Source organism: Eublepharis macularius, chromosome 3, assembly GCF_028583425.1.
Source record: "Eublepharis macularius isolate TG4126 chromosome 3, MPM_Emac_v1.0, whole genome shotgun sequence".
Lineage (NCBI taxonomy): Eukaryota > Metazoa > Chordata > Lepidosauria > Squamata > Eublepharidae > Eublepharis > Eublepharis macularius.
In genome coordinates, this window is record NC_072792.1 from 55,571,814 (window position 1) to 55,594,611 (window position 22,798).

Consider the following 22,798-nt stretch of genomic DNA (forward strand, 5'->3'; position numbering starts at 1 on the left):
GTAACTGACGAGGAAATAAGTAAGGCAATACAATCTGCAAATCTAGGAAAGGCGCCAGGGCCAGATGGACTTACGGCTAAATTCTATAAGACAATGGCTAATGAACTGGCACCATTCCTAAAAGAGGTGATGAATGGGGTTTTAAGGGATCAAAGGATTCCAGAAACTTGGAGTGAAGCGAATATATCATTGATCCCAAAAGAGGGCCAAGACCTGACTAATGTGAAAAATTATAGACCTATATCGCTACTCAACAATGACTACAAAATTTTTGCGAAGATATTGGCGGAGAGATTGAAGGGGTGGCTCTCGGAAGTCATAGAGGAGGAACAAGCAGGCTTTTTGCCAGACAGACAAATAAGAGACAACTTAAGGACAGTGATCAATGCTATTGAATATTATGACAAGCGTTGTGACAAAGAGGTTGGTTTCTTCTTTGTTGACGCTGAAAAAGCGTTTGACAATTTAAACTGGGACTTTATGTTTGCCACTATGGAAAAGCTACAATTGGGAGAAAGATTCATCAGAGCAATTAAGGAAATTTATAGAGACCAGACTGCAGCAATTGTGGTGAATGATGAATTGACCAAGAAATTGACGATAAGTAAAGGAACAAGACAAGGTTGCCCGTTATCTCCATTGTTGTTCATTTTAGTATTGGAGATTCTGATGATACAAATACGTCAAGATGATGAAATTCATGGAATAAAAATAAAGGACTATTCATACAAGGTCAGAGCATTTGCGGATGACATAATGTTAATTGTAGAGGACCCATTGGAGAACATGCCAAGAGTGATAGATAAGATCAAGGAGTTTGGAGACTTGGCAGGTTTCTTCATTAACAAAAAGAAGTCAAAGATATTATGCAAAAATATGACTAAGCAGAAACAACAATTGTTAATGGAAACAACGGATTGTGAAGTAACAAGTAAAGTGAAATATTTGGGAGTCGAATTAACTGCAAAGAACATAGATCTATTCAAAAACAATTATGAAAAACTATGGACTCAGATAGAGAGAGACTTGATTAAATGGAATAGATTGAATTTGTCATGGTTGGGTAGGATTGCAGCAGTTAAGATGAATGTGTTACCAAGAGTAATGTTTTTGCTACAGACAATACCAATCATCAGAGACTCCAAACAATTTGAAAAATGGCAGAGGAAAATATTAGATTTTGTTTGGGCAGGCAAGAAGCCTCGAGTGAAAGTGAAAGTTTTACAAGATGCAAAGGAAAGAGGCGGAATGCAACTGCCCAATCTGAGACTTTATCATGATGCAATCTGCCTAGTTTGGTTGAAAGAATGGATGACATTAAAGAACAAGAAACTATTAGCCCTAGAGGGATATAAAAAAATATTTGGATGGCACGCATATTTATGGCATGACAAAGTAAAGGTCAACTCGATGTTCCTGCATCACTTTGTTCGGAGAAGTCTATACATAATCTGGAAGAAGTACAGAATTTATCTACAAGAAGGAACCCCTTTGTGGGTGGTTCCATATGAGGTGATAGACCCGAGAGCTGTTGATAATGAACAACAATGTTTAACGTATAAAGAAATAACTAAAACTGAAGCATCCAAACTTAGAATAAAGACACAAGAGGAACTATCACCTAACTACGATTGGTTCCAGTATAGACAGATCAGAGACTTATATAATTCGGACTCTGTAAAGGGAGGTATACGAATAGAGAATTCGGAACTAGAGCAGACCCTTCTTAAAGAAGATAAGAAAAGAATATCCAAGGTATACCAAGTACTGTTGAAGTGGTATACCGAGGATGAGATAGTTAAAACACAAATGGTGAAATGGGCTATAAACTTTAATAAAGAAATAACAATGGAGGCATGGGAATACTTGTGGAAAACTACAATGAAGACAACGACATGTATTAATATCAAAGAGAACATTCATAAAATGATCTATCGTTGGTACATGACACCAAAGAAGATTGCGCTAGGGAATTTGAATACTTCTAATAAATGCTGGAAATGTAAGAAGCATGAGGGCTCCCTCTATCATATGTGGTGGTCGTGTGAGGTAGCCAGGCAGTACTGGGGGGAAATAATAAGAGAAATGAGTGAAATTTTACAATTTCAAATTAATAAGAACCCAGAACTCCTGCTACTGAACTTGGGAATGGAGGGAATTCCAGCCCAACACAGGACGTTGATATTTTATATGACAGCAGCAGCTAGACTTTTGTATGCGCAAAAATGGAAAGTACAAGAAGTGCCAACTATTGAAGATTGGACTTACAAATTGCTGTATATGGCTGAAATGGACAAGATGACAAGAAAATTGAGAGATCTGGACTCAGGGCAGTTCAACACAGACTGGGAGAAGCTGAAACAATACCTGGAGAAGAAATGGGAGGTGGGAGGAAAACTGTGGCAGTTTGAGAACTACTGAAGTATTGAAGTAGAGGGGGGAGACTTTACCGGGGGGAGAAGAGATAAATGTGAATTAATAAGCAGTCAGATTAATAGATTGACATATATATAGATATATATAGGTTAACAAACAGAACATAGAGAAAATAATTAATTATAAGGACTAAATATAAGGAGCGATTAACTAACAATATTTTCTTTTTTTTCTGACAAGTTTTGTACCAAACTGAATGTCTGAAGATATAGATGGGTCAAATTGATTGACTACGTGAGGAGAGATATATAGAACTATTATAAAAAGATAGAATGAGTAATATATATAGAGAATAAGTCAAATTGTTTGATATAAACGAATGTATGATCTATATGGTTTATGATATATAGAAATACCTGAAATTGAAAAATTGGGATAAATTGTTTATCTAAGATAGAAACAAAGGCTTACAGTTTGGGCATATAATGTTAAAAATAGTTAAGGATGTACTGCTTAGAATAATGGAGAATATATATTTGTTTTAGATAGAGGAAGCTAATAAAAGTAAGGGAAAGGGGACAAAGGGTTGGAAAGCTGTTGGAAGTCAACAAAAAGGGGGGGAAAGGGAGGGGGTTAGAGATGAAAAAATTGGGGAAAATTGAATGTAAATGTGGAAATAATGGATTCTAACCCAATAAAAATTTTTCAAAAAAAAAAAAAAAAAAAAAGTTTCCTAGGTAACAGGGGATGGACTTTCTGCAGACCTTCTGCTGGCCCGGAAGTGACCTTCTACCAACCTGGAAGTGACAATTTGCTGACCTGGATGTAATGTTTTCACGAACCAAATGAGCCGGTTTGTGAACCGGGGCAGGTTCATGAAAGTTCATGGTTCATAGTTTGTGAAATGTGATGAATCACAAACCGCACAGTTCGTTTTTTTCTGGTTTGTGCTCATCTTTACTCAGTAGTCATTACTTTTGTCTTCTTGATGTTCAGCTGTAATCCTGCTTTGGCACTTTCTCTTTTGACCTTCATCAGTAGTCATTTCAAGTCTTTGCTATTTTCTACCAGTAATGTGGTGTCATCTGCATATCTCAAATTGTTAATGTTCCTTCCACCAATTTTCACTCCACCTTCTTCTAGATCTAATCTAGTTTTCCTTATGATATACACTGCATAGAGATTGAACAGGTAGGGAGATAATACCCATCCTTGTCTGACACCCTTGCCAATTGGAAACCATTCTGTTTCCCCATATTCTGTCCTGACAGTAGTCTCTTGTCCAGAATACAGGCTGTGCATCAAAACAATCAGATGTTGTGGCACCCCCATGTCTTTTAAGATTCTCCATAGCTTTTCATGATCCACACAGTCAAAAGCTTTGCTGTAATCTATAAAACACAGGCTGATTTTCTTCTGAAATTCCCTGGCATGTTCTATTAGCCATTGTAAATTTGTAATGTGATCTCTGGTGCCTTGTCCTTTTCTGAATCCAGCTTGAACACCTGGCATTTCTCAATCCATATATGGTAAGAGTCTTAGCTGTATAATTTTGAGCATCACTTTGCTTACCTGGGGACTTAATGCGATAGTCCAGTAGTTGCTGCACTCCTTGGCATCCCCTTTTTGGGGGATTGGAATGTAGACTGAGCATTTCCAGTCCGTGGGCCATTGTTTTGTTTTCCATATTTGTTGACAGATTCTTATTAAGATTCTGATGGACTCCATTTCTGTAACGTGAAATAGCTTTATTGGTAGTCCATCTACTCCAGGTGCTTTGTTTCTCCCAATTGCTTTGAGTGCAGCTTTTATTTCACTTTCTGGTTCTTCATCAAAGGATTCTTCAACTAAAGTATCTGTCATCATTCCATGTCTTTTGTATAGTTCTTCGGTATATTGTTTCCATCTTTCTTTTATTTTGTCCTGATCAGATACTGTATTTCCATGTTGATCTTTCAGTACCCCAAGCCATGGCTTGAATTTCCCTTTGATTTCTTGGATCTTTTGGAACAGATCTCTTGTTCTTCCTTTTTTGTTGTTGACTTCTATTTTTTTTTTGCACTGGTTATTATAATAAATGTCTCTGTGCAAGTAACTGAAAATTTAGAATCTTGACCCCATTTCTGTCATTTTTGCTTTTGCTTCTTGTCTGATGGAAGATGTCCGAAATTTAATTTCTTGATTCTGGAGAGTCATGCATTGTAGACTCTTAGGGGTTAGGAAGTGTGGCTATTCTTTGTGCCCTTGAAAAAGTGGATAATACAAAACAGGATGAGTGAGCTGGCTTCTCTGTTGGACTCTTTGGAGGGCTTGTAGTCCCAGGATGCGGTATCTGACCTGTAAAAGAAAAAAATATAGAAAGAGAACATTAACACTATGATATTTACAGAATTTGGTGCACTTACTTGGTGATCTCCATATGATGGTGTTTGTTACTTTAAGATCTTACTCCGGCAGCTCTGTAAGAGAAAGAGAAACAAGGAATTTGTAATAATTGGACTGTGTTATGGAAGAATGGCCATGTATATATGCATATGAGTATGAATTTAAATCTGTATTTGAGATATTTTTGATATTGGATAAATTTTGTTACCTTTGGAATTATTGGAAGAATTTTTGTATGTACAGATTATAATTATTGTTATTTATATATATATATTTGGATGTTTGTATGAAATTGTATATGGTTCATATTTATTCACTGGTTGCACTTGTCACTTTAAATAGATATATACAACTCTATACACTCTGGTTCATTGTATCCTCCTCCAGTACAGGGGGAGGATCCTGTTTGTTTGCTGCTGTTGCTTCCTGGAGAAGCTTCTCTCTTGTATTCTCATCTGTCTTTAGCAATTTTAAGAGTTTGCACTGTCATTCATTTAGGCTTCTCCTTTCTTTTGGCTACAGGAATAGTCTTTGCACATTCTTTCTTGATAATATCTGGTTTCAGCCCATAGTTCTTCTGGCTCAAGATCAATTAAACTTAGTATTGCTAATCTCTTCCTTACCTGATCTTTAAATTCTTCAGGAATATTATTTAGATTGTATTTTGGCAGTATGATTCTTTCTCTTCAGCTTTATTATAATTTTCAATATCAGCAACTCATGAGCTGTATTGCAATCAGCTCCTAGTCTTGTTTTAGCAGAGATAATAGAGCTTCTCCATCTTCTGCTTCCAATTCTATTTGGTTCCTAATTGGTCACCTGGTGATTTCCACGTGTACAATCATATTTTTGGCTGCCTGAAGCATGTATTAACAATGAACAGGCTGTTGGCTTCACAAAATTCTATAAGTTGCTCTCCTGCTTCTTTTTGTGATCCTAGTCCAAATTTTCCAACTATGTTTGATTCTGCTTTATCTACTACTTTTGTATTCCAGTCACCTATGATTATAAGCATATCTTGTTTAGGTGTACAATCAATTTCTTCTTTAAATCTTTTATAAAAGATTGTGATTTCTTCTTCCTCAATCTGTAGTTGGAGCATAAACTTGAATGATGGTTATGTTAACAGGCTTTCCCTGAAGTCTGATTGATATTACTCGGTCAGACTTTGCATTGTAGTTCTTGACTGTTTGTGCTATGTCTTGCCTCACTATTAGAGCAACACCATTTCTTTTGAGTTCATTTCTGCAGTAAACCACTGTGCGGTTTTCTGACTGATAACGTCCTGAGTCGGTTCACATTAGTTAACTCACATCCAGGACTGCAATGTTTAAATATTCCATTTCTTGTTTTATGAGTTCTAGCTTACGTGGCTTCATTCCTCTCATGTTCCATGTTCCTATTATGTGTGTCACACAGCTTTGGATGTTCCTTTTGCATCTATTCACATCATCAACTGGACATCCTTTCAGCTTTAATCCAGTCCCATCATTATGAATTGCGCTATTTGTACTTGTCTTCAGCTCTTCCCTAGTAGTCAATTGAGTGCCATCCAACCTGGGAGTCCTGTCTTCTAGCACTATATGTTTTTTTCATTTTGGATTGTCTCATCATAGGTTTTTCAAGATAAGAGATTAGCAGAAGTGGTTTACCATTGCCTTTTCCTATTGTGCAGTACTAACCAGGATTAGTTGAAGTGATACTGCCGTTGTCTGTGAAAGATCCTCCACCAGTGCCACCTTCCGCTACTGCTGCTGCCCAGTAGCTAACCTTCAAGAATTCCTCCACTCCCATCACCATTGGAACATTCAATTTTCTTCTGCTAATGTGATCATTGATTCCTGAAGGGGGTGGATGCATCTTAGTCTGATGTCTCAGCTTTGGCCATTCCATCTTGAGTGACTCTTCCAGGAGTTTAGACTCTTGGCCAAGCCTGTGCTCCAGACAGTGTTGCTCTCAGCTTCACTGACACACTCAAAACTCCCTCACCGCATTAAAGTGTGTATCCAAGAGGAAGATCTTAAAGACTAACCAAATGTATTCTAGCATAAGGTTTTTGAGTCAGAATTCACTGCATCAAATGAAATGCACTCTGACTCACAAAAGCTTACTCTGGAATAAATTTTGTTAATCTTTAAATTGCCATTGGGCTTCTGTTTGATATTGTATTAGTTTGCAGATTCTTAATTCTTACTCTTGTATTGTATTAATATAGAGAGTCTGAAGTACTGAGAATATAATAATTTTTAATGGGCTGCAATGATCAGAAAGTATTAAAATATCTGAATTTTTAATGTTCCCACTGAGCAAGAGATGAATCAGCCTGTGTCAGAGAAGCCACATTTGGAGTTTGGCTGTGTGTTATTCTGCCATGAACTGCTACTTCAAGTTAGAAAGTACATAAAATCAGGCATTGCATTGTTACAGAATAAAAGTAGAATTTATCCCCCCAAATTCATGATCTAGTGAGAAGTAATGATGTGAGACTATGCAATTATTTTCCATTAGAGTGCCCTACTTAGACTTTCATATGTGACAGTAAGCATAGTCTTTTAAGAAAATATTTTTTTTAATGGGGAAAGGAAAGAAGTTTCTTGATGTGCCTACTGAATTTCAGAGGAAAGTGTACTCTGGTTTTATTTATGTATCACTGGCATATGATTTTTTTTTTAATTGCAGTTCAAGAAAGATTGAAGAGGATGACTTTGAAGATGTCACAACAAACCAAAAATGGGTGATGTCTCCAAAAGCACACGACACTGATGTGACGCAGTTGTTAAACCAATTGCTGAGTGAATATGATAAAAAGCTACGTCCAGACATTGGAAGTGAGTTTCCTTCTTTTTCATTTTCTACAATGGAGACAAAACATGCTTATGTTTCTTATTATGGAAGGTTCTGCTTAAGTTTCTTTTAGTAACTAATATGCAAGATTGGAAGCTGATATCTGATGTTAGGTTTTGGTTTAGGTTGACTAAAATCCATATTATGCCCTATGAAGGAAACATTACAAATAAAACAGGAGTCCAGTTCTGTTTTATTTTGCTGCTGTAGACCAATCCAAGCCATTGCTTGATTTCTGTAGACCAGAAATCAAGCAATGGCTTGGATTCCACCAAGATTTCTGTAGGCACAAGGAGAGGGGGAATTTTCACCTATTCCCCCTTCAGCAGGAGATTTCCGATTCCTTCCCTACACTATTTCTGGAGGCTGGGGTGTCCTGTTTTCCCAGGAGCAGTATTTCAGCAGGCATGTGGGCTGTGGCAGGAGTGAGGCATTGGCAAAAATCATGCCCTTACTTGCTCCTGAAGAAACCAAGGAGGTATCCAATCCAATAAACATAATAAAAAGCTATACATCTATAGAATGGCTAAGAATGGAATTTTACACACTTAGAGATCATGTATCTTTGATCACAGAATGATGAGAACATGCAATAGGTCATAGCTGTCTGTATTGTGTAGGGTTGCCAGGTACCCTTACCATTCCATCAGCAGGCTTGGGACCTGGTGCTTACTTTTTGGTGTTTCCTCACTCTTGTGCACAAAGCATGCATGCCCTCCCAATGATGTCACTTCCGGTGATGTCACTTCCAGGTGAGATTATCATGTGGGTGCAGGAGTACGCATGCACTTTCAATAGGCAGATTTAGGCCTCAAACCGGCCCTATTTGGCCTATTTGGAGCACAAATCAGCCCACAGCAAAGTGTGCATGTGCTCTTGGGGTATCAGCGCATCGGCATCCTGCCCCCAGGAGCACGCCTAGGGGCCAGTTCCCACTCCTTTCTCCCTCGCTGGGCAGGTGAATGGTGGCTGGGGCTGAAGGGTGAAAGCAGGGGATCCCCCACCTCCACCAGGGGAATGGATCCCTAGTATTTTGCCTTGATTGTCCAAGATTTATTCATTTATCAATATATCCAAACCAAAATGAAAAATCTTACTGGTTATAGTCATTATTGTAATAATTAATAAGAAATCTAACACCATTCATTACTATTGATGTCTATTCTTTATTTTGGAACCTGGTTGTCTGTTTCAAAAGAAATAATGAAAATGACATGAGATCTTTCCAGTCATCGCAGCTGAACAGGTCTTTCAATATAAGAGATTTTTTTTCAAATAGCTCTTTCTTTTTACTCTATTTCCACCAGTCATCAGTGCTTTCTTGATTGCGTGTGATCAGTGGCCCCTGTTTGCATGGGATATCCTGCCCTCTGGTGCTCTGTAATGACTATTTAGATTGAGTATGCTTTTTTCTTTTTTACGATTTTACGAGTAAAAGCCCAAGATGGCGCCCCAGAATAACTGCCACCTCCACCAGGTCCCCCCATTGGCCCTCCCTTGCCAGGGCTAAGCAAGGGATGTCCCTCCACCCATGTGAAGTGGGTGGGAGCTGTCACAGAAGCAGGCTGCTAGAGCAGGAACAAGCAGCTTCTACCAAGCTGGCTGCCTGAACTCTAGATGGAATGGGTGTGAGTGGCTGTTGCTGTGAATGGGCAGCCCGAGCCCTGGATGGGACAGGTTGAAGTAGCAGGAAGTAGCAATGAATTCAAGTAGCCATGAATACAGGAAGAAATGAAACAAAAAAAGTAAAATTTCTGAAAATGAAATTGCTTGTGAGCTTTCTGAAGAGTCTTGTCCAGCCAGTGTTGAAGAAAGAATGCTAAATGTAATGGATTCTTATTTTATTTACAAAATTTATACCCCACCTTTCTACCCTTCTCAGGGCCACCAAGTAAGGAACCTTCTTATTTCCTTCAAGGCACGAGATGATCAGAGGTGGTTGCCATTGCTCCCCCCTGCAGAGCAATCCCAGTCTGTCGTGGTAGTTTCCCATTCATGTACGGACCTTGCTTAGGTTCCTAGCTCTGATGAGATTGGGTTATTCTGGGCCATTATTGCTGTTCAGCATAAAGCTTGGCTCATTAGAGAGATAACATCCTGGCCTCCTCAAATTGCTCCTCCTCTGTCTCCCTTCTTTACAAGATGGCAATTTTCTTTGCATAGCTCATCTTATGTATACTTAGCTACCCAGGCACTTTGGTGACAGTCATCATAATGGTTTGAAAAAATTGAGTCTTGTAATAAAGTTATTTTGAATGTTAAGTAGAACTTAAATAGAACTTTACTCCATGTTTTTTTGTGGAAGAGAGTATTTTCAGGAAATTTTGAAATTAAGCTCTCAGAATCCCTCCCCCCAGGTTGTCATGTGGCATAATCAAGGTAGCATTTTTGGTCATTAGGTAACCTATTTGTTTTCTGGTACTTTTAGCTGTGTATCTGTTCTATCCTTTTGGCACATTTTGATCTGGTGGTGGTGGTATGTGGATTAATAAGATGCTTCCTTAGTGGGGAATTAGACTAAATGGCATTTTTGTTAATTCTATGAATAGGGTAGGTTGAGGATGGGTTAAAGATGCCCAATTTAAAAATGTGTTTATAGTGTTCATTTGCAATAATGGAAATATTTTATGGTTGGATTAATGAGTATTGGATCCAAAGTATTTCTTGTCTAGAGAGATTAGGGGAAGATTTCAAAGGAGATTTCTGTCAAGATACTTGCAGTGCCATCCTAAGCAAAAGGGCATCTTTTAAGTCCATTGATATGGGCTTAGAAAGGTGTAATTCTGCTTAATGTAACATTATTAATTAATTATCTTGACCTTGATCCAACCCTAGTAAACATGCTCTTGCTATGTGGTTTGTGTGAGATTGTGGATGAGGATGAAAAACAGTTCAGTGAAGACCGACTGTTTCTTTACTCTTATTGCACATCTAAGTTTTGGACATAGTTTCCAATCCAGAAAGTGATATATGTACAGCCTGTTTTCATATGTGGATGTCCATAATGAGAGACATGTGCTTTGGTTTATTCATTTGTGAACAGCTTTTTCTTTAAGCTGCTTAAAACAGAATAATATCAAAATACAAACATGTGTTTGAGAAAGCGCACTCACAAAGTAGAAGGTTGTTTGTTATAATATAATATTTGAAAACATTTTGTCTACAGATATGAGTAGTTTGGTTATGTGTGAAGAAAAGAGGCGGTCCCGCAGGTATGCAGGTCCCAGTCCATGAAGGGGTTTAAGCACCTTTATCACAGAATGGTGGGACTTACATTTTCTGAGTAAAGAGGATTTCATTGGTGCTTATATCTTTCTCTGTTCCTAATCAGTGGTTAGAGATTGCCCAGGAAGACAGTGGCTATCAGTGCATGCTCAGAATTTGATTCATTTAACCCCTTATTTGACCTTGCTGGAAATATTGTGATTACTTGTTTTGTAAATGGGAATGTAAATGCCTCTGATACTACCACCATTGCCTTCCCATTTTTTACAAGGGGATGCATGATGACACGCCAAGGCATGAATGAAGGCATGGTGTGGTGCTCTAGATGGGTGCAATCCACTGTTTTACTATAAAATTCCTCATAACTTTAATCTGAAATAAAAAGTAAATGCCTGCACTTACAAAAAGGTTAAATAGTAATAGTATAATCACTCAAAGGAAATTTTTAGAAGCACTTTGCTTTTACTTTCAAATGAATTTTGACCCAATTAATCTCATAGCAGATTATTAAAGGGAGGAATTATTAATATGTTCCAAATTTAAAACGCTCTCCCAGCTGGAAATAATCCTTCACCCTGGGTGTGAATCTGTAGGTCCAGTTCTCAGAAGCTATACTATACTACTATTTAATATATATTCCATTACGTCCCTTGCATGGTGTTGCACTCTGCAGACATGCAACTCCTGGTGGTCCCCGGCCCAAACAACATCCGTCTGGCCTCATACAGGACCAGGGCTTTTTCTGCCCAGGCCCCGGCCTGATGGAATGCTCTCCCGCTGGAGATCTGGGCTCTGCAGGACCTGTTACAGTTCAGGGCCTGTAAAACGGAGATGTTCCACGGTTTTAGTAGCAGCAGGTGTCCTTCTTCTTCCATCTAAGACCACCACTTTTTCTGGGGCTGCCCTTGGCCATCTGCTAAGCCCATATACAGACTCCAAATATTTGTTTAAATAGCCTGCTCCTGGAATATTTTAATGACTTTAAAAATATATTATTGACTTTATGGTTTTTTGACTTTTAATGTATTTTTTTAATGTTGTTAGCTGCCCTGAGCCCATCTGTGGGGATGGCGGGGAATCAATCAATCAATCAATCAATCAATCAATCAATCAATCAATCAATCAATCAATCAATCAATCAATCAATCAATCAATCTGAAATGTAGTTCACATTAGTAAAATCACAGCAAACTAGGGGTATGCAATTCAGTATTCCTGACCTGAACATATACCTGAAAAATATCTATTCAGTATTATTTGGATATAGCCAGAGATATTTGGCTTATTTGGATAAACCAGTATTTCTCTTCCTGAATAATCTGGATATATTTGCAAATATTCGGGAATCTCATTATAAAGGTTGCAGCAGCTCCCCCCCCCCTCCGCTTTGCAGCTTCCCCGTCAACCATTTCCCTTTCTTCACTTTGGTTCTGCTGGGATTCTGTGGTTTGACAGTGGTTCTTTTTGCACTGGGAGGCTTTTGGATATTGGTTGCTTTTGTGTGTTTGGCTAAGGCTTCCTGTGTCCTGAAGAAAGTCTTGGATTTTTCCTTCATCGGGAAAAAATGCAGACTGCTTTGGGGCAGCTTGTTCAGGGGACTGTACAATTGGACTCTTTGGCCCAATTCACTTAAATATTGGGGGGTTATTTAGTGGACATGCAGAACTAGGCTCTCTGCAATTTTGGTATAGTTTGCTTGAAAAATAGCCCTCCAGCCCCCTGGAAATATTTTCTCATATGCAATAATGGAGTGGAATATATTTGGAATTTCAAATAAAACCTGAATCCAAATACGATACTAGTATTTTTGGACCCGAATATTGGGAATATCAAATACATATGAGTCCAGGGCTGTCACCACAGCCTGTCCCAGACAAAGATGGAACCCGCAAGGCATCAGCCAACCCTCTCGCAAAGCTCAGCCTCTTCAGAGGGCCCGTGGAGACTTACCTAGCCGCTACAGACCCTGCCAGCAGGCCCAACATTAGGGCAATTCTCCAAGGCCAGAGAGCAGCCAGAGAGCAGGTGGAGGGGGGCAGAGAAACTACAGCCAATGCAGACAGCAGCTTGAGGAGCAGCAGCACGAGGGCAGCTGCCTGGGCAGGCAGTGGCTAGCAGCAGGAAGAGCTTAACACTGGCTGGCTGCCTCCACTTGCTCTGAGGATGTGGCTGCAGCATTGGAGCCTATACACAGCATCATCAGCCTGCACTGCGGAATAGAAGACTGCAGCCACCGGTACAGGAGCAGAGACAGCTGCTGCTTACAAGGGCAGGGAGGCTAGAGCCTTTAGCTAAGTCCAGACCCTAGTGGATGTGGTGCCTGCAACAGGAGTGAGAAGCTAGGCCAGGTGAGAGGCATGCAGGGAAGGTGAGGCTGGGGTGAAGCTGTGCTGTAGCCCCTTGCTCAGGTGTTGAGCCCTAGAATGGGGGGGGGGGGTAAAAGGAGGGCTCACAACCCTGGCTGGGGAGGAGATAGAAGGACTGTAAAAGAAGACTCCAGGGTGAGGTAACCCTGACCACTCACTTGCCCTCATCTGAGACCAAAAGTGAGAGCCCTCAGGAGCAGCAGCAGGGCAAGGTGCAAGCAGGCAGCCATGAAAGACAGGAACCCAGGATGTCTGCTCATTGCCACCATCATGGCAGAGGTTTGGGAGGAGGCTCACAATGTGGTGGAGGATGCAGGCAGTTGAACCTCACTAAGGCACCCTCTTCCCCACTGCCCACATTCCCTGGCTGGACCAGTGCATGGCTGATCCTTCAACCCTCAACACTCCTTGGACCCACATCAGCCCGGCCTTCAGCCAACGCTGGGGTTACTGGAATTGTAAAAAATGCTTTAGTTGTTTGATAATAAAGTGCTTTGTAAATAAGACTAATTTGCTTTGAATCTGCATAGCAAATATGTGCATATCAAGCTGAGTTTAGGTACACTTAAGTTAGAAATAAGCATGCTATAATTCTGATGTGATATAACAGTAATGTATGAGAAGTAACATCACTAGCTGTCTAAGCTATTCATCATCATCATCATCATCATCAAGTAGCAGTATAATATATGCCAAATGACTGAATGCTCCCCTTTTGGGAGCTGGATTTTTATGTGCACATACTTGCAGTGACTTGAATGGACTCAGAAGAGTGTAACTCTGCTTAGGATTGCACTGTTAGTTATGTTGTTACCCATATACATGGTTTTCTTGTGAGTTAAGGGGATTAGCATACAAGGAGAAGCAGCGAGAGGGCTTAACTAAGTGAGATTTCTACACCTGTATATACAAGGATCATTCCCTAGAGAACTCTTAATAAGAACAATTGGCTGTTCAATAAAAATATATTTTTTTTTATTAAAGGGATAGCAAAAGCAAACACACAAGGAATCAGTCACAACATACACACAGAGCTAACTAGAATGACAGGGAGGAAAAATGGAGAGGAATACAGGGTCGGGTATTATTTACCAGTCTAGAAGGTAGGGGATGTCCATGAGAGAGTAGCTTTGAGCAACCAGTGCTTTGTGGCAGGAAAAAAGAGGCTCAGACATGTGTCCGATGGTGGTTGTCGTATCCAAGAATATGCACACACAACTATGGTCGAGGGTAGCCCAATTATACTGTGGAATGTACCCTGTGGCACTCCTGGGTGTTACTTAAGGTAAGAAGGGTACTTGATGACCTGCAATGGGTAGATAGGTGAGGCTTATCAGATTCCTGATATAGCTATATTCACAAGTTCCCTTATTAGCGAGAGGGTCAGGGTTGACTGCTAATAGTGTGACCTAGCTCCAGTTCTATATAGTCATTCAGTCATTCAGTTCTATATAGTCATTCAGTCCCATTTAGGAAATTTTACAATTACTTTCAGTGCAATCTTCAGCAAAGTTACACCCTTCCGAGTCCACTGCATTTAATGGTTTTTGAAAGGTGTAACTATGTTTAGGGCTGCATTGTTTGTTTAGTGCAAATCAAAGTAAAACAATAGTTAACATTGGTTTTTTATTAATATTCCATGCCAGAAGCTGATTAAGTGATATTCTTCAAATTCTAACAATAACTTGGTTCACAGCCAGCATCAACATCTGCAGCACATTTTAGAAATGATATTTCATTGTATCCTGTACACCCTGTGCTCTGATCACTAACTTTGAAATAAATCATCTCTCCTACACAGACCCTGAACGGGCAGTGAAATTACATTAGGATTCTACAGAGAACAACCTAATCATTGGGAGAGTTTCCATAAGATTAGCTGTGGTCACACATTTTCTTCCAACTCTGAAAGATTATCTGTTGACAAAATAATTCCCATTATCTCTCAGCATGCATTCATAAATCTTACCTTAGATGAAAGAGTCAAATCATTTGACATCTCATATATTCTAAGTAGACAAAAGACCATAAAATTTTAGGCTATATTGAGGTCCTTGACTAACTCTAATAAACAGGAACCTCAGCTGAGTTTTTTTGTGAAGTGTTTATCCTTGAAAGTCCTTGCAAAATGGACTTTTGTTAGCTGCAAAATCCACTGAGAAAGGCAATATGGAGAATTTTTGTCAGGTGTCAAACCCAGTGACTCTCAAGTGTCCAGTACCAAGGTCTCATGGCTAACTCTTATACTGTCTTTATAGGGAAGCATCCTCCAGTTTAAAACTCCATGATTTAATTAGCATCTAACTTAAACCAGCATATTTCTAAAATGTCTGATTTAAAATAATAGATACATGTTTGTTTGTTCCACAAAACATTTCTGTTCCTTCTGCCACGTTATGGCACTCAAGGTGAATTTCAAACTTATAAAAACAAAAAAAAAACATTAAAATGGGTAATAAACCGTTAAAATAAAAGGAAATGCAAAAATCTCACAGCCACAATCTAAATTCCAGCAGCAGCAATTATCCTGCAAGCAACATCAAGGAAATGAAAGGGACACTCCCCCAAAGTGGTTCGCTTTGTATGGTTGATTGGTTGGGTTAAGAAGTAGATTTCTGCTTAGAAGCATTTCTGTATAAGTAAATTATTTAAAATATAAAGAGAAAAGGCCCTCAAACAATGGCCTGAGTAAATATGTTCCAGAAGGAATGGAATGTGGATAACAGCTGAGTGTCATTAAAGGGAAAACAGTAACAAGTTCCTGAGAGATCAGAGGGACAGGGAGAATCGGTGAGGTGAGGGAATTTCCAGATATTTGCATCTCTCCATGACTGAAGGACTGTGGCTTCTTCCTATCAAAGAGAAGGGAAATCAAAATGGGAATGTTCACAGTGACACAGAAGTGATGGTGAAGAATCATCCCTATACTGGATGCAGTCACCCCACCATATTTACCTTTATTAGTGCCTGGAATCCCATTCTTTGTTTGCAATCTAAAGATTAGTTGCAGTGTTTGGTTTACATCACTAGGTGTCAATGTAATACTATTTGCATAGCTAACAGTGTCGTGGAAGTACCTAGGGCCAAAATATAAAGGGGAAACAGCTTGCCTTTTATTAATTTTCCATGGAACCAAGGGAGAAGTTGCTCCAGTTCCTTGGGACAAGGCTGTACTTTTGAAGTATAGATAACTATGTGGGGCAGCCACAGCAGGTCAACTTCCCTTTTGAAAAAGGAATAATCCCAACTTTCGTAGGAATCATTTTCAGCCACAAGGGCTGGGTGAGTTCAGCTTATAAAATGACTGGAGTAAAGGTTCTGTGTGAGAGATAAATAGATGTAAGAAAAAAAACTGATGGACCCATGATTTGCACATTTCCTTTAAGCAGATCAATAACTTCCTAAAGTGGTGACAAGTCATACATGTATGTATGGTTTTAGTTATTTAAACAGATATGTGAAAGAAATGTCTGCTATTAAAAAGCTTCATTATTAAAAAGATAAAAAATTAAGATATGACTCCCACCCACATTTATATCCTGATTTTATGTCCAACAGGATACTCAAGGAAGCTTACAGTACCTATTGTAAAACAGTCTAAAACAATGAAAAAAGTTCATTAAAAATTTGCCAGTATTAATGCCAGCACAATAAAAATAGCACTGTAGCAATTCATTGCTGGTTCATGTTTATCTGCATCAATTAATATCATATGTCGAGGTTCCTAGTGACCTGCCCCTCTTTCAATTTCTTCTGTGTGTTTTAATTTTCAATTCACTTAAAATTTTATGTGACCATATTGGCTTCTTTAGATATCTCCCATTTTGGTCATTGCTATTGTTTGTTTATTGTACATTAATTATTAATTTATATATTCCTCAAGGCAGCTTAGAAATCATAATGAAAAACAATACAATTTAAAAGCAACAGACTAGCCCCGCCCCTCCCACAAAGAACAACACCAGACACACCTGCAGTTATGTTCCATTAAAAGCCATGGGAAGAGAAAGCACAATGCGCCGTGACTAACTAAATGAAACCATTGCTATCTAATAAATATCAATAAAAGATTGTCTCATGTAGTTAATCAGTATCTTCAATGTCATGTATTCATTTTACATACACAATGACGGTCGAAATAACAATGCAGAACTCAGGATGACACACAATCAATCAATAAACAATAACAATGTAGGTCACAAGATCACAATAGTAAAGTAGAATACTGCAATAAAGTGCTAGATGCTTATATACAATAAATAACAATAAATAACGGTAAGAAAGTGACCAGTGCTTATATATGTAAAGTAACAGTACCTCAAGTTACAAAGTAGTCAAATAATCATGTTATGCCATATTTACAAAATTCATAAGGAAATGTTCATTCAATCCAAGAGAGAGGGTATTATTCTAGGTAACTGCAACGGGGGTGCTAGCATTCATGTCTCATTTCTGATATCCTTCTTCCAGGCAGTTATCAGCAAGAAAAAAGAATTAATCTTTATAAAGCAGTCATATAAATATCATGCATCATATTACAAAAACTAAATTTTCATTGTGAGCTCTACAAATGCCAACTGTTTGTGATTGTGCTTTTAATAACTCCTTTTTCAGGAAGTCCTATCATGTTGGACTTCTTTCACAGACAGATTATCTAAACATGGAACCTTACAAAGCATTTTTCTAAGTTTATTAAAACCAGTTTCTCTGAAGTTCATCAAACTTGTTTGACTACGCTCATATTTAGATTTTCATAAGATCAAGAATTCTGGTGTCATGTGGCTACTTTCCCCCAAAGTTCTTGGTCCTTTCACTTTAAGCAGTCCTTTCCTATTGCTTATGATCCTATAGCGTTCCTCCATCTGCTGAAAGAGGAAGTTATCAGGAAGGCTTTAGGGAATTTATTGTACATTCTATACTCTCCTGTTCTTCAAAAATTGGCAGACACTTTAAGATATAAATAAGTTCAGGAATAACATTTAAGTTCCTACAAATACTTTGCTAAGAATTTTTTCAAATCGTCAAAAACAGTAGCAATGCAATAACCTTGAGTAGCAGTGCAATCCTAACCAGAGTTCCTCTTTTTAAAATCCCTTGGATGTAGAAGGGTGTAACTCTGGTTAAGATTGCTTTGGAAGTCTTAAAGTCTGTCTAATATTTCTATAATTAAAAGACCAAGATATCGGATATGAATTGAGAACCACTTGCACTGCCTATTAGACATGGGCATGAACCAAAAAAACCCCCAAATCACGTGGTTCGTCGCATTCCACAAACTGGAAACCACAAACTTCCACGACGTTTTCCAAGGTCACAAATCAGTTTGTGGTTCGTGGTTCATGGAATTTCAAGCTTTTGAAATGGGCTTTTGAAACAGACAACCCCCTTCTCCTGCTGCTCGCAGCAGCAGGAGAATGGGGCTGTCACTATCACACAACCCCAAGCCAGCTTCAGCCAATGGGCTGAAGACAGTACAGAGTGTGTGAAGCTGACAGCTCCATCGGCAGGAGAATGGGTCTGTCAGCTTCACTCACCCCACACTGGGTTCAGCCCATGGGCTGAAGCCAGTGCGGGGTGAGTGAAACTGTCAGCCACCGCTCTTCTGCCACCCAGGGTGGAAGGAGAAAGGGAGCTGTCAGTTTGACAGACCCCGCGCTGGCTTCAGCAGGGGCTGACAGCTTCACTCACCCCACACGGGCTTCAGCCCATGGGCTGAAGCCAGCGCTGGGTCTGTCAAACTGACAGCCCCCATTCTGCTGCCCAGGGCAGCTGGAAAGGGGGCAAGTTTGAAGGGAAGGAGGTTCACCATGCCGCAAGCAGTGCGAGGAACCTTCTTCCCTTTAAACTTATCCCCTTTCCTCCAACCATCTGGAAAGGGGGTGAGTTTGAAGGGAAGGAGATTCCCCACGCCACTTGCAAGCAGCATGGGGAAACTCCTTCCCTTTAAACTTGCCCCCCTTCCTCCAGCCATCTGGAAAGGGGGAGAAAGGGGGAGACCCTGGCATGGGGTCTGTCAAACTGACAGTTCTCCTTCTGCTCAGGGCGGCAGGAGAATGGGAGCTGTCAGCTTCACTCACCCTGCCCCAGCTTCAACCCATTGGCTGAACCCAGTGTGGGGTTTGTGAAACTGACAGCCCTGTTCTCCTGCCACTCGGGCAGCAGGAGAACTGGGCTGTCAGTTTCACACACGGTTAGTGGTGCCAGCTTGTCTGGCTTTACAAACCACTGATGACTCTCACGAACTGGGCAGAAAAAGTTGTGGAGTTCGTGGAAAACGTGGTCCCGCGAACTGCGTTTTCATGAACCATGAATTGCTGTGGTTCATGCATTTTTTTGCTTCATATTGTGATTCATGCCCACCTCTACTGCCAATTACCAGATGGTTAGACCAGGAAACTTTGCCGTAATCTAAGAACCTCTGTTGTGTTCTAGTTAAATTTATCTCTGGATAAGTCACAAAATGGATATTTAATGGCATCAATGAGATGATTGAGAAGTTTAAATATGCAAGAAAGAGATCATATAAAATAAATTCATTGTTGTCATGTTGACATTTATACTGTGAATGCCTTCAGTTGTCTCGTAGCATGAATTAGGCATTCAATTGCCCAGTCAAATAGTAAGGGAGGAAACAATATCCTAATCCTGAGTATGGTCTATTATAAATTGATCAAAGGGGACCCTATGACTTACTGGACAAAAATGTACAATTTTTGATCTAGTTAACAGAATGTGCATGGAAGTTTATTTTTTTTAAGTGGAGATCCCATTGGGTCTTTGTAGTAGAAGAAAAAGATTTGACCCTTTCCCCAATTGCAGTACAGATTATAGCTCCCTTCCCCACACCATGTCCCTGATTTGAATTCCTCTCCCAGTTGAAAATACAGCATCTAACTTAAAACAATTTTATGCATTTAAAAATTATAAAGCCTGAGATGAAGGAGTTTCCAGTATTCAATGTTCCATAAAACCCTGAATCATAGGCTGATTTTTTGAAAGAGAATGGAGTGTTGTAATGTTATATCAGGTAATATCATGACCTAAAAGGGTGAAGCCATAACATGCATCCTTTTGTGAAACAAGATGGCAACAACCACACATTTTTAGTGTTGTGCAAGCAATTGACATTCTTTCTAACCGAATCTTGGTAATAATACAAGAATGTTTTGTATAGAGGCAATGTGAACTTCTAGCCTTTTGAGATCTGAAACCACATGGTTACATCTGTGGTTCTAAGAAATAATATGTAAAGATGTCATGACTAATCATTATATAAAATCTTGATCCAACTGGAGCACATTCAGCTATTTAAGGCATGCTTACAAATTCCTTTGTGGGATAGGGATCTACCTCTTCAAGTTCCAGGGCTGCTGCCAGGCTCTGGGCCAAGCTATTATTTATTATTGGTACATTTCCTGCTGTCTGCTCAGGTAGGGTTTCTGGGAGTGGTGTGGTAGGGATCTTGATGGCTGGAGGAGTGCCTGCTGGCCCCCACGAACAACGAACATGTTCATGAACAGGTCATGTTCATCAATGTTCATTGTTCGTTGTTCGTGGATGGCAATGAACAACGAACACCATGTTCGGGTTTTTTTTCTGTTCGTGCCCATGTCTAATCCTAAATGGGGCAAATAATGTCACACTGAACTGATCTGGCTCTTGAAAGCAGCATGGGGGGGGCAGGATCTGCTCCTCTCCCCAAATATGGTCTCACTTCAAGCAGAATTGGGCTTCTGTATCTCTTTAAAAGGAAGTTCACCTTCCTTCTGTGTGACTGTAGAGAATGTGAGTTGGTTTCATGGTCTCAGACATGACCTATTAAAAGTCATAGCATCTATTTTGAGCCAGAGAGCCTCAGTTATGAACCATGAACTCCCTGGTCTTGAATGTTACCTCTGCCATGAACTCCTTGTGGCCTTAGGGCAGACATTCTCTCCTTGTCCTATAAGGATAATAATACTTACCTGCCTTACTGGGTTATTACAAAAATTTCATGATAATGGGTTGGATATAAAGGTGCTATTTCTCCAGAACAATGGTGCTTCTGTTACAGAAACCTCCTTCACACTCTAGACCACTACTTTGCCCCCTTACTGTTGTTGAATATCATTGGTCATCAGGATCAGACTTTGGGAGGGGCACAGGCAACAGCAGTAGGAGAAGAAGGCAGGAAAGTCCTGCTCTGCCTGTGTAATTCTGTTGGCAGTGCTTGGAATCTAACTGCATGTATATGAAGCACTGAACATTTGATAGGGTAAATGCTGAGTGTTATTGCTGAGTATTATCTTCCCATCTGGGGGATTCAGTACTTCTTTGTAATGTTAACATTTGTGTTTCCAAAATGAAAGTTTCTTAAAGCAGATGTAATCATTAAAAAATTAAAGAGAATCATATAAAATTATAAAAATCATTATAAAAATTAAAGAGAACTCATATTAACTGAGAACAGTATTGCCACGTCTCTATACCTGGTGGGAGAGTGTGGGACCTGGTACTCACTGGGACGATCTCCCTTTGGTGTGCACAAAGTGCACTCTCCTGTGTCTGGCTCAATGACATCACTTCTGGAAGTGATGTTATTTCTAGTGGGAGTGCTCCCGTGCTTCACGAAGGGCCAATTCCTTGAGAATCAGCCCCTTGGGAGTCAAAATCAGCCCTGCGCAAAGAGTAGGAGCACTCCTGCAGTTGGTACAATGTCATCACTTCTGGAAGTGTCATTGTCATGTCTGCCAGGAGTGCGCACTGCTCGTATTCCTGGGGTGCCTGCTGGTGGCAGGTGATCGCTGGGCAGCTCAAAACCTCTTGCTGGTTGCCAGTAACACAAACAAAAACAAGAATCCCCTGCAACGACATAGTCATCAACAGTGTGACCACAATACACAATCCAGTTGTGATTCAAAAACATCCTTGATACAAATGGATAATTAAATCCAACCCACAGCTTCCAAAAGTAAAGATAAAGATATTTATATCATAATTCTCATGATATACTGTAAAGTGACATGAGCAACAAACTAGAATAATGATATATACATAATCAAAGTAATACGTGTTAAAAAGTTCTAGTCAAAATTGATCAGGATGATGTACAAAGAATCCACCCTTCACACAAAGGTCCAACATCAGAAAGCTGAAATGGCCAACAATCAAAAGTCCATTGTAAACAGGTAAGTCAGTGACTGGCTGGCAATTAGGTAAATCACTGGGAGATTGCCCACCACTGGCGGGCACCTGCAATCCCTAACTCAGAACTAAATGAGAAAGTGGAAAATGTACATCAACAGTGCAAAGATTGCACTTATATCCTTTAAGCTCATTAGGTGTTCCATTAATAGTGCAAAATGGCATGAAAGAAACAAACAAATCAGGAACACCAGCAGTGAAAATGGGAGGATCAGAAAAGCTCCAACAAAAACATTTGGAAACAAAAAGTAACAAAAAAGGTGTTAATGCATCTCTGCCTTAAATCTAGGAGGAACATCATTATTCTGGAAAAAAAATCTATAGGCTAGTAGTAGGGTTGTCAGGACTGGCCTAGCAACCAGAAGAAGACCAGAGTGATTGCGGCAGGGACATGAGGGAGCAGCTATCAGCAATGGCAT

The 22,798-nt window shown here is 39.7% G+C and overlaps 1 protein-coding gene across 1 annotated transcript in view; it reads left to right on the top strand.

Annotated features, from left to right (window-relative positions):
* GABRG3 (gamma-aminobutyric acid type A receptor subunit gamma3) overlaps positions 1 to 22,798 on the top strand; it is a 523,442-nt gene that overhangs the window by 13,653 nt on the left and 486,991 nt on the right. The window contains exon 2 of the mRNA XM_054974373.1: positions 7,379 to 7,589. Within this exon, the coding sequence (XP_054830348.1) occupies positions 7,379 to 7,589 (211 nt within the window). The remainder of the gene's footprint in view (positions 1 to 7,378; positions 7,590 to 22,798) is intronic.